We start from the raw sequence: 11,668 nt of genomic DNA on the forward strand, positions 1-11,668 counted from the left end.
GGGTTTCTGTGCATACAAGACAGCAGGAGAGATATTGGGTTTCATGCAGGTAAACTGAGTGACCCAATTCTCCAAGCCTCTCTCTCTCTGCAGGACACGCATACCCACTTTCTGACATTGCCTTAAAAGCACATGCTTACACACCAATTTCATGAGTGGGATGGCATGATGACATAAATGCATACATCAGGAGAAAAAAAAAAGGCTGGAAAATTCAGGGCACATGGTGAAACATGCTGAGAGAGCACACTTCTTTCAGAAATGTCTCCGCTTGAGCTGTGATTGGCTGGTATATGTGAACACTGCCCTCTGGTGGCTAGTTAAGGCATGGTGCAACAGTATCTGCACAGCATCTCATCTTGATGTACACAAAATGTTCTGGACGTGAATACATTGTTTTATTTCACTTTACATGAACAAAAAACATCATGAATACGAAAAGTACCATTGCTCTTGTGTACTTGTTCCAGTAAACACTTTTATGTTTTTACAATAGTCAGTATAAAAAAAAGCCTGAAGAGATGGGTAGTACATGAGCACAATATTCAAGGGGAGAGATGCACTATCCTACCTCTGCATGCCACACAATTAAACTATCTAATCCCTATTAGTGTTCCTTTATTGGCTTTATGAAATTCATCATTTTGCAGGTCTTTCAACTCAGCTAATGAAGCTGCCCTCACATCTGTTCAGTGTTTTTCCATTAATAGTGAGGAATGACATGAGAAAAAAGATTAGCTTATGCTGGAGTGAAATCATTCCTATTACAACAATAGCCATACTTATCATGGATAATTATATCCAAAGTCGTTTACAGTACAGTGTAATGCATAGATAACTGGAAATGGAATGGACCATCAAGGAGGCTTTCCCCTTTAACATACACCATCATTCTGACAGTGACCCATATTTAAGTGAGAACAAAACAACACTAACACATTCGATAAAGTTGTATTTCTTGTCTGTCTAGTGTTAAATACCACAGAGAGAAATGTAACGGTTAATTTGGTGACTCCTCAACATCGAATATGGCGGCAATATAAATGCTGTAAAAAAAAATGTAACACTTTGAAATAGTTTGAGGCGTTTGTTTAAAAGTTGGTGCGGCGTGCAAGACAGGCCACATTAGCAATCCTAGAACAAATCAATAATGTCCATTTCAGAACTGCCTTTTTTACTTTTTCAGATGGGATTTTGGCCCATGTCTGGCTCTGGCTGATCATCCATGTAATAGGGGTCCCCCTGGTGAACCCTGTGGTTATGCACCCTCAGGTTCCCCCTGTGAGCGAACCTCTTCCCACACTCTGTGCAGGCAAAGGGCCTCTTCCCCATGTGCACATCCCGCTGGTGAGCCCTCAGGTTCCCGCTGCGGGCAAAGCGCTTGCCACACTGGGCGCAGCCGAACGGCCGCTCGCCCGTGTGCGTGCGAGTGTGCACGGTGAGCTCGGAGGGAGTGAGGAAGCTCTTGTCGCAGAACTGACAGGGGTGCAGTCTGACTCCTGTGTGGCGTAACAGGTGTCTGCGCTGGTGGGAGGGGTAGGTGAAACACTTGGTGCAGTACGGGCAGGTGTAGGGTCGTCCGCTCCCTCCGCCAGAGGCCGGAGGGTGGCCGAGAGCATTTGTGTGTCGGAGCGTGTGTGACTGAGTGTTGGACTGCAGTCGGAGAGGGTCTCTGGTGGCAAAGGAAGTGGCCCTCCTGGTCTGAGGCACAGGGCCCCTCCCACCCCTGTCATCTCTGGGCCTCCATGGTGAATCCCCAGACTGGGCTTGGGACTGGTCCTGCCGGCCTTCCCTCTGCCCTGCCACCTGGCCTTGCACCGAGTTCTGGTTGGAGTTCTGATTCTCAGGCTCCTGGTCCAGAAAAGGGAACGAGTTATCATCATCCTCATTGCTGGTCTCATCAGAGCCAAAGCCAGGTCGGAAGCAGGGCGTGTCGGTGCCGGTGCTGCTGCTTGCAGGACCAGAGCAGCTGGTGCCCTCTGCCTGGAGGTTCTCCAGACCAGACACCCCAGCTCGGCTGGCATCTAAACCAGGTAACCACTCCCCTGGCTGGGCAAGGCTGGGGTCAGGCCTGGGGGAGCAGCGGCCGCTCTGGGAAATAGAAAGAAAAGGCGTGGAGGCCTGCTCCTGGAGGGTTCTGTGGTCTGCACTTCGACTGCCCTGGTCCCAGTGAGACACTGCAGAGGAATCCAACGAAAACAGCTGTTGTGATTCATATTTTACCCTGAAATTATACCAACAGCTGTGCAGGTTTAGTATGTGCTTAGAATGCTTACATTTAGCTTTGGCCTGTGTGGCAGACAGAGGGTCTATCTGCCTCTGGTCCCCAGCAGCAAGGCTTCCCTCTGAGGCCTGAACTGCCACAGAGCCCAGGGAGGGCCGTGATCCTGTACGCTGTGGGAAACAAGCAGCATTAGGTCTGCAATATGCAGAAAACCCAAGAACATAGACTTGTTAAAATGTCAGGTGATGCTTTCTGTGCAGAAACGGCAAATATTGATTCAGAACATGTAAGAGACAACTTTTGAAGGCAAAAGAGGGTCCGACCTCATGTTTCACAGAGGTTCCATCCTGGCCTGTAGCCTCCTCTTTCAGCCTGCGGAGACTCTGAGTGAGCCCTTCCACCGGGTCTGAATGAGACGACACATCTTTCCCCACAATCAATCCTGTAGAAACAAACACAAACACACACAGAAAGAGTCAAATAAGACCTATGAGTAAAGTCAACTGACATCCAACAAAGGACCATCTGTTGACCATATCATAGAGGGTTAATTGCAATCTAAAATGTTTTCAGGATTTGGGTTTATCCTGGGTAAACTGATGTTTGCAAGGAGTTCTTTTATGGTATTCTACACAAACACTGACCTGACCTGATTGAGTTAAAGTCAGCTATCTCACCTGGTCCTGTCACAGTCTGCTGCCTCAAGCAGCCGTCCTCTGGTCTGTCTCCTGTTGACATCTCCCCTTCTTCGCCTCCTCCTCCTCCCCCTCCCCCCTTTCCTTTCTGCCTCCTCTCTGCTTTCTCCAGCTTGCCTCTGAGCAGGGCGATCTCCTCAGCCTTCTGCGCCAGCTCCGCCTGCTGCTCACACAGGCTGCTCTCAAAGATCTTGGCAATCTCACACACAGCAGCTGCCAACAATGAGTCCATGACGGTGGCCAGCTGAGCATGGAAGGCACTCCTCACAGACTCCATTGTCCTTTGTTTCGGGTAATGACGATAATATTGACCAGGTCTTGACACTACTATGTTTTGATTCTATGTTTGGCCTCCACAAGCAACTGTGGAACTAGGGGTCTCACAAAGACCACAGCCAGATCCACACCTCTGCACTTGTATGTATGAATTCACCCTGAGATTAAGCCATGTTGCGAGTCATGCTCTCTCCAGCAACCACCTCTGCTGCAATCGACATGTTCCAGTCGTCCTTGTTTGGAGCCTCTTGGGGGTTACTCAGCGTGGTCTTCCACAGATCTCAGTCAAATCAGCTACTTCAGCTCGAAAGCTAATGTTACAGTGTAATCCACAGCAGTAACAAATGACGCAGCGACTGTAGCGATGGTCAAACCGCATAGTCTTAATAAAACACCCCGAATCCACTGTCGGCGCTACCTACGCAGCTACAAGCAAACAGCAGACAGGTTGTCACCAGTTCGCCAGCGTCAGTGAGCCTGTGAGCATGCTGGCGACCTAACGTGTAAACAAGGGAGCCACCGAAGCGTAGCCAGTATCGTTACTGGTTTTGGTCTAGCTAACGTTACTGCTCGGGCTAGCCATTGTGCCAACTGGCTAAAGGCAAAGGGAACTAAAACAAGGCCTCAACTATTTCCTCGAAACCGGCGCAGAATTATTTCTCACTGGCCTTTAAATCAAAGAATACAGCTTAAATACTTAGCCATCACATTCAGAGATGTGGTAACTCGTCGTCCTGCTAACGCTAGCAGGTCGAGGTATGTGTGATGTGATGGGCTTGACAAATCTCGCGATAACTTATTGAAGCTGCAAGGAGGTCGTTCTGTCATACTGCAGAGAGAAAAACTGAAGAAAGTCAACAGCAATCATGTGATGCTGTCAACCTGTCTTTACTTAAGTTTAGGTTTATTTAAATTTGATAATAACGAGGGTGTTCTGGTCTAATTTGTGTTACTATTTCCTACAAAAGGCATTTCCCATTACTGTAAAGAGGGCTAAAGATGAAAGCACCTTAACACCATGTCCATACACACATTTATAAAAACTGAGTCATAATGCCACAAAATGGACTTTATTGAGGTAAAGTGAAAAAGTTTTTGATGCAGCTAGTAATCGTATGTTAATACCTATGTTAATAAAAATAAGACAGTGGGTAGTTGTTTCACTCAGTACAACCACAACAATGTAGAACAATGAAAAAACAAACAAAAACATACATAATAAAATAAACAGTTTTCAGTTTGGAAAATAAAAAAAAAATAAAGAAAAGAAAGGGTATATTTCTTCAAACTACTTTCAAAATACAAACACTACATTTAATCTGATCAATTCTTTTGAACGGGGTATGTTCTGAAAAACCAACTCCATCAGATCAGTGCTGGACAAAGCTACAGATTTAAACATGTCCCCTCATGTCCAGTGACTCCTATGCGTACTTGAACAGCAGCACACTGATATTTTGCCTCCAGGATCGCATCACTTTGGGTGTGAAATTAACAGGTAAAAAATGTCGGTTATCTTCCCCTACACGTGGGCACGCTCGTAATGGTTGCTGAGGCGTCCTGCGGTGATGAAGCCTTTGCCACACAGCTGGCAGACATGAGGCCAATCCTTGTGTAAACTCACTACATGCTTGTTGTACAGCATTTGGGTGGAGAATTTCTTGTCACACTTCTGACAAGTGATCTTTAGAGTACCCTGGCACTTGCGTCTGTGCAGGCTCATTAATGACCGGCAGCGAAACATCGCGCCACACTTCTCACACTTGATGGGCTTCTCCCCTGTGTGGATGCGAAAGTGTTCTATCAGTAAGTATTTGGACTTCAGGACCCTCCCGCACGCTGAGCAGACGAAACCGTCAGGGCCCTGCGTGCCCATGCTTTGCCACGCCACAGGCCGACTTTGTGTTATTTTACCTTGGCTGAGGTCTAACACATCATCTTTGTGTTTATCTGGTGGGTTCAGCTTGTTGCCGGGCAAAGTTGAGTCCACTCGATGAGCTTCAGCGCCGTCTAAAGGTCTGGTCCATGCAAGGTCTCCATTAGCTTCTTCATATTTAGGCTTCCCCGTGTGGGCTTTACAAATATGTATTTTCAGTGAGTGTTTGATGCGAAATGTCCGTTGGCATTCAGTGCAAGCAAATGGCTTCTCACCGGTATGAATGCGCATGTGATCTCTGAGTGTGAAGCGAGAATAGCACTTCTTTTTGCACACTGGGCAGGAGTGCTTTCTGGAAGTAGATGCGTTTTTGAGGGGAGGAGCTGGGTTGTTGCTGCCAGAGGTAGGTTTGCAATCCTTGTTTTTGAGAGGCTGTTTTTTTCCTGGTGAGACTAGTTCGTCCGCATTGTCGCACTCAGGTTCTTGTTTTGGTAGGTCAACTGTCTTAGCTTTTTTTAAGTTTAGTTTCTTGAGTTTCCGACAAGTCTTTTTATGAGTAGCGAGATAACATGGGAAATTGAACACCTTATGGCAAGCTAGGCATTTTTTGTGTGACCTTGTGTGTACACTTCGGCCAAACTCTGTGTCAAAGACCTTGTTGCAGAACTTGCATAAGTAAGTCTTGCCACTGTCATTCACCATCGCGTGCTGTCTTTCATCTGAGCCAGGTTCAGTTTTGGTCATCACCCCATTTCTTTGTTCTGTCCTCTTGATCTCCTCTGTCTGAGAATCTCTACTTCTCCGTCTACTACCCAAGGGGGCTGGTGGGTCAGAATCCTCTTGTTTAATGGCTTTGAGCAGATATTCAGCGCTGCCTGTTTGACCGCGACCACGACCTCGACCACGACCTCGACCTCGACCGCGGCGTTTTGGCCCATGCAGGGACAGGCTTTGGTCCTTGATATGTTTGAGCCTCTTGTTTGCTGATGAGCCTACAACAGAGGAGAGTGAAAAGTGTTTAATCTGTGACATGAATACAACACCCAAAAATCAGTTATCACAATGAAAACTGTTTTATTTTACTTCTGGTATTGCTTGGTGAGTGTGCAGTGGAGACAGGAAAGATAGCTGAGAGTGAGAAAGTGAGGTCTGAAAAGGGTAATGTCCAGGTTTGAACCCATGATGTAAATTCAAGGTGCACACCTTAGCCCACTGTTTATAATATTTTATTAAAGCTAATGCTCTTGATGTTGCAATGTCTTAACTATCCCCTTTATATTTTTTTCCCCACACAGGAAGGTTAATCAGGACAAGATAAGTACAACAAATACTAAAACTAATTCTACTGATAATAATTAAAATAATGACCATAAAACATGATGGTTTTACATGAATTTGAAATACCTGTCTTTTTAAGAATCTACTTTACAGATATTCCCATCAGTAGGGAGACCTCTGTCTTTGGCAGTGGAAGAAATTGTATTTTTCTAACAAAGTTATGCTGTAATTTAAATGTGCGGTGAAATGTAATCTGCTTTTCTCAATTTTGTGGTATGATTTAAACAAGGGAGCTGGTAATGTAAAGATACCCAAATTATGTCAGTATTGTGAGATTTGACTGACGGCTTTTGAAAAACCTTGTTTATGGTTACCAACAGAAATAAACAGATTGAGTTCCTATCTTCTTGCAGGTGCATGCCTCCATTATTTCAGGATGCTCAAGGTCTCAAAGTTTCAGTGCCTTGCATAAGTATTCAACCCCCTTGAGCTTTTCGACATTTTGCAGTGTTCCAACCTAGAATTCAGATGGATTTTATTTGGCTTTTTGTCATTTGATAAATACAACATGCACAATGCTTTGAAGGCAAAAAATACTTTTTGTTGTGACACAAACAATAATTTGTTTTGGTCCCCCCCCCCCCCCCCCCCCCAAAAGGCAATACTTGGTAGAAGTGCCTTTCACTGAAATTACAGCAACAAGTCTTGTAAGGTATGTCTCTACCAGCTTTGCACATCTAGAGTCTGTAATTTTTGCCCATTCTTCTTGGCAAAATAGCTTGATCAGTCCCGATGGATGCCTGTCAACAGTAATTATCAAGTCTCCCCACAGACTCTCAAATGGACTGAGGTCTGAGCTTTGACTGAGCCATTCAAAGACATTAACATTGTTTGCCTTAAATGATTCCAGTGCAGCTCTGGCTGTCTGCTCTGGGTCAGTGTCCTGCTGGAAGGTGAACCTCCACCCCAGGCTCAAGATTCTTGCTGCCTGAAAACAAATTTTCATTAAGAGCTGCCTTATATTTAGCAACATCCATCTTGCCCTGCTCAGTACCTGCTGATGAAAAGCACACCCACAGCATGATGCTGCCACCACCGTGTTTCATGGTGGGGATGATGTGTGCTCAAGGAGATGTGCACTGTTCCATTTCTGCCACACATAGTGTTTTGCAGCAGGGCCAAAAACTTCAATTTTGGCCTCATCTGATCAGATTGCCCTCTTCCACATGTTTGCTTTATCTCCCACATGGCTTTTAACAAACTCCAAAGGGACTTCTTATGGCTGTCTTTCAGCCACCACCTCCTGCACTCCCCCTTTCCCTCAATGCACCATGGCAAGAAGCACAATAATGTCAATTTGAATTCCAGACTGTATTACTACAAAATGTGGAAAAGTCCACATTAGACTGAAAAGGGGTATGAATTCCTAATTTGAGCTGAAAATTTGTGTTAAACTGAAGGACACAAGTAGCAGTATTCATATTCACAACAGCCATGGGGATTGTAAACGAGTGAGGGTAGATGTAGCAGTGTACATGCTGACCAAAACAATAATTATTTACAACACTCACGTTTCTTGGATCTGTGGTGAGTAGGCCTAGTTGTTAGCTTGCTGGATTCAAAGCCATCATCCTCCACCTAAAATATATGCACTGATTACATTCTGCAGTAATTAACAATACAACAAAGCAGTCAGGGTGTATTTTCATTAGGAACATCATCTCCAACAGAAGAGAAAAATAAGATTAACTCTCTTTAGTACTGTATGTCAGCCCCTAGCTTCTCCTGGACATCCTGATGTCAGCTCGGGTGCAACACAGCAAGACAATGCATCTGAAGAAAATGCAATACATCGTGCACTCAGTCTATCACCGAAGGTTGTTAGACAGTAACTACATGCCAAACAGGGCTGGGCGATTTATCAGTATTTTACTGTTATCATAATATGACACTAGATGTCTACAATTTTGGATACTGTAATATCATAAGTATATCATAATATAGTACTAGCATGAGTGTTGTCTTGTCCTGGCTTTACAGGTTGTGTTGCAGTAAAGGGATACAATTTTCTGTTGTGGCTGTTGCTTTATTTGCTTCTACCTGCGTGGTGACCATATCCACATTAATAATGACTCGACCATCGACTATGTATTAATATCTTATGAAATCTCAAACAGTCATCCCTACAATATCAACACAGATATTTGGTCAAAGATATTGTGACTGACTGGTTAGGCCTATGTACAAAGTTCACAAAAGCATGTACATTCAAACGATAAATACTAGGTGCTGGACATGTAAACATATGAGAAATAGAAAATAGTTTGCACACCAGATGATATGCTCCTGTCAACATTTAATTGTAACAGTGGAACACAATTAAATGTTGATGGGGGCATATCATCTGGTATGCGGACTCTATTTTTCTATTTCTAACTGGTTAAGCCTTCTCACCTCACTTTTATTATACTTTTCATCAGAGGAGCAAATTGCAATCTGGTCTGGTAAAAGCAGAAACTGACCATAACACCATTTATACAGCCTTGTTTGACAAAGCTCCTGGGTTTTGAGTATTTTTAGCCGCACCATGTCTCACTCCCTCAAAGGCACTAGCAACTATCCTGGATGAAACTATAAAATCAGCATTTCAATTCTCTTGATTGAGACTGTTCCTCCAATCTGTGGCTTCAAACAATATGCATCATCAAGTTTGATTTCCTCTGCTCTCTGCTGATCTCTGCTGCTAAATTCTAATGTCACACACCTCCTGCTTGATGTTTGGGAGGTGCCACAGAGAGATGGAGAGCGGCCGCAGGGTTACGCTGGGGCATGCACCATCGTCCTGCTTGGTCCAGCCCATGCTGTCGTAGCCCAGTGGAGCACACCAGTCATCAGGTACTGCACAAAGAAACACATACAAATGACAAACTGATGAGTTGGACCGCATGATTTCAACAAATATCCAGGCTGTATAATACTGTTATTAATTCTGCTTGTCGCACTCGTAAATTATGATGCACACAAATTTTATGAATCAGTTCTTTTTTTTTTTAAATCCAAAAAGCTTATCTGTCATGGATATAAAAGTGAGACATGCTACAAGACCAGATTATCCTGTCAAGCAATTTTCTTTTTACTTTCTCTTTTATGAATAACTTCAGCCTCTCGACATCAAAGCCCATGCAGCTCTCAACATCACGATTTTTGGTTGCTGGTGTTGTGCAGCCGCCCTCGTCCATGCATACATTTAAAACAAGAGCCAGCCACATTTTAGCAAAATAAACAGTGATATTTATAGTGAATTAAACTATATCATAACATGCAAAAATACTGCAAATGGGTAAATACAAACAATGATAACAGCATAAATTTGACTGTAAAATGGTTTGGCCACGGCTGGTTAGATAATGAACCATGAGTTTTTCTGTTTAGTGTTACCACTCAAAAAGCCATGTTTGAATTGAAAAATAAACTGGGCCTGAATGCAGTGAACAGCATATTCTATTGAACGACCTCAAACTGTTTACACACCATACCTTCAACATCAATCTCAGGAACGATGGATGTTTCCGCAGGTGCATTCAACCCATCTTCAGGCTCTTTTTGCGTTTCACTCAGCCTGTCTCCCTCAAGGTCTTTACTCTCTGCTTCTTTCAGCCTCCTCTCTGCCCTCTCTAGCTTCATCTGAAGTCTGGATATCTCCTCTACTTTCTGCGCCAGCTCCACTTGATGGTCATGTAGGCAGGTCTCAAAGATCTTGGAGATTTCAAACACAGCTGTCCTCAGCACCGAGTCCATAGTCAGGGTCACCTGTGCCCTGAAGCCTCTCTTTAGGTAGTCCGACATCGCTGCAGAGGATTGGCGGCTTGCTCAGCCGCCTCCTGGCTCAGATAGCCCTTCACGATACTGCAGTGATCCAAGTAAGGAAACTCTCTCTTATCACGCTCCCTGTAAACAGAGATTGAGAGGTTTGACTCAGGCAGAGAACAGCACCTGTGCAGCTGGTAGGGATTCAATTTCTTGTTCAGGGACATTCTTGCTGAAAAGGGTTTCAAACCTTGGGAATTGTTGTTGAAGAGCAGCGTCCCTAATGCCAGCCTACTGTCCACCCACAGGCCGTCAGTGCATAATGATGGGGAGGGTTGCTGCTGATCTGTCAAACAAGAAGGCAGATTAGCCTGAAGGCAACAAAAACAAACACACCTTACACAATGCAGTTACATGGCAAATCCCTTAATGTACACTGTATGGAAGCTCAGTCGACAAAGTTAACGTTAGCATTTTTTTTTACTCTTCTTTAGTTAACTAAAAACAACGATGACTGACTCAATGGAAATATTCGCCTTCAACGAAAAACCAAGACGCCGGCACTTGTGTTATTATTTAAACTACTGCGCTCACAGTTTCCACGCTGTAGAGGAAAAAATGAACAAAAGTGCAGGTATAAATTTACATTCAGCGCGTTAGACATGGCGGTCTATTGACCATGATGCGCTGTGTCTTCAGGTGCGTGTAGTCGGGGCAAAAGTACTGACCAGGGGGCTCAAAGGGCAACACTGCAGTTCGTCCACCGTGACGAAGGTCGACAGCTTCCCCCCGGACCCGAGAAAACATCCAATTACTCGACCTCTTTGGCGTCAAGGAACTAATTACTGTGCAGGGACCACATAGTCAAATTCTCCCTCCGCCATCTTTCCTCGACAAGCACCAGCGGGAGGGCGCCGCGCATGCGCGAACTTCACCTGCACGTCACTGCCGCTGCTCCAACATCTGTCCTTTTTCTTTTTCCTCAAAGTACATGTTACAGTACATTTTACATTAAACAAGTTGCTGTAAATATGCTTCAGTGTAAATATTATAAAATAATATAAATAATATATAAAATATATAATACATTTATAAAATAAAAATAAATAATATAAAAATAACTTACAATGAGTTTTACAATTCAATAGCAGTCAAGTATGATTGGGAAAAATAGAAAAAAAAATCCTAATCTAAAAACAGGGTATTTTTAACCCGCTGTTCCAACGTCAAATGTAACGCTGCTGTAGCTTTTACTGCACAGGTTTTCCGTCTGTACTGTGTCTGCCGGCTGAAACGCTTGCGTACGCTGCGCAACGCCGTCACTATAGCAACCGGTATGAAACAAAGACAAGTTGCCACGAAACATAAAATTTTTAGCACTGTATGTTGGAGACTTTCAGATTTACCTGCTCAAATCATCATCGAGAGCATTAGCTGTGTAGTTTTCTTCTTCCTTTCCACGGTGTTTGGCATCGTGCTGCTGTGTGTTTATTTATTTATTTTTGTAAATCT

The 11,668-nt window shown here is 44.1% G+C and overlaps 2 protein-coding genes across 3 annotated transcripts; both read right to left on the minus strand.

The window, feature by feature from the left end:
• Nucleotides 1-379: 379 nt before the first annotated feature.
• LOC115366883 (zinc finger protein 213-like) lies at nt 380-3,956 on the minus strand. The gene is made up of 4 exons (XM_030062544.1): nt 2,902-3,956; nt 2,548-2,666; nt 2,277-2,394; nt 380-2,177 (listed from the first exon to the last, which is right to left on the minus strand). The coding sequence occupies exons 1-4, from the start codon at nt 3,194-3,196 to the stop codon at nt 1,183-1,185; spliced, it is 1,527 nt and encodes a 508-aa protein (XP_029918404.1). The 5' UTR covers nt 3,197-3,956; the 3' UTR covers nt 380-1,182.
• Nucleotides 3,957-4,249: 293 nt separating this feature from the next.
• LOC115366990 (zinc finger protein 880-like) lies at nt 4,250-11,078 on the minus strand. 2 transcript variants are annotated; one of them, XM_030062683.1, is made up of 6 exons: nt 10,885-11,078; nt 10,407-10,502; nt 9,886-10,297; nt 9,114-9,247; nt 7,921-7,987; nt 4,250-6,063 (listed from the first exon to the last, which is right to left on the minus strand). In XM_030062683.1, exons 3-6 carry the CDS (start codon nt 10,193-10,195, stop codon nt 4,718-4,720), a joined length of 1,857 nt encoding a protein of 618 aa, XP_029918543.1. In that variant the 5' UTR covers nt 10,196-10,297; nt 10,407-10,502; nt 10,885-11,078; the 3' UTR covers nt 4,250-4,717. The 2 variants fall into 2 exon arrangements, with proteins under 2 accessions (XP_029918543.1, XP_029918544.1); XM_030062684.1 differs by having other exon boundaries at nt 10,407-10,527.
• Between the last annotated feature and the right edge of the window lie 590 nt (nt 11,079-11,668).

Source organism: Myripristis murdjan, chromosome 10 (assembly GCF_902150065.1).
Source record: "Myripristis murdjan chromosome 10, fMyrMur1.1, whole genome shotgun sequence".
Classification (NCBI taxonomy): domain Eukaryota; kingdom Metazoa; phylum Chordata; class Actinopteri; order Holocentriformes; family Holocentridae; genus Myripristis; species Myripristis murdjan.

Coding starts and splice junctions, on each gene's coding strand:
- LOC115366883 (XM_030062544.1), bottom strand. CDS start 3,196: ATGGAGTCTGTGAGGAGTGCCTTCCATGCTCAGCTGGCCACCGTCATG. Junction 2,667..2,901: donor GCAGACTGTGACAGGACCAG/GTGAGATAGCTG, acceptor TTGTTTCTACAG/GATTGATTGTGGGGAAAGAT. Junction 2,178..2,276: donor CACACAGGCCAAAGCTAAAT/GTAAGCATTCTA, acceptor ATTCCTCTGCAG/TGTCTCACTGGGACCAGGGC.
- LOC115366990 (XM_030062683.1), bottom strand. CDS start 10,195: ATGTCGGACTACCTAAAGAGAGGCTTCAGGGCACAGGTGACCCTGACT. Junction 9,248..9,885: donor TCCTGAGATTGATGTTGAAG/GTATGGTGTGTA, acceptor TTCTTTGTGCAG/TACCTGATGACTGGTGTGCT. Junction 6,064..7,920: donor TCACCACAGATCCAAGAAAC/GTGAGTGTTGTA, acceptor CCTCTGTTGTAG/GCTCATCAGCAAACAAGAGG.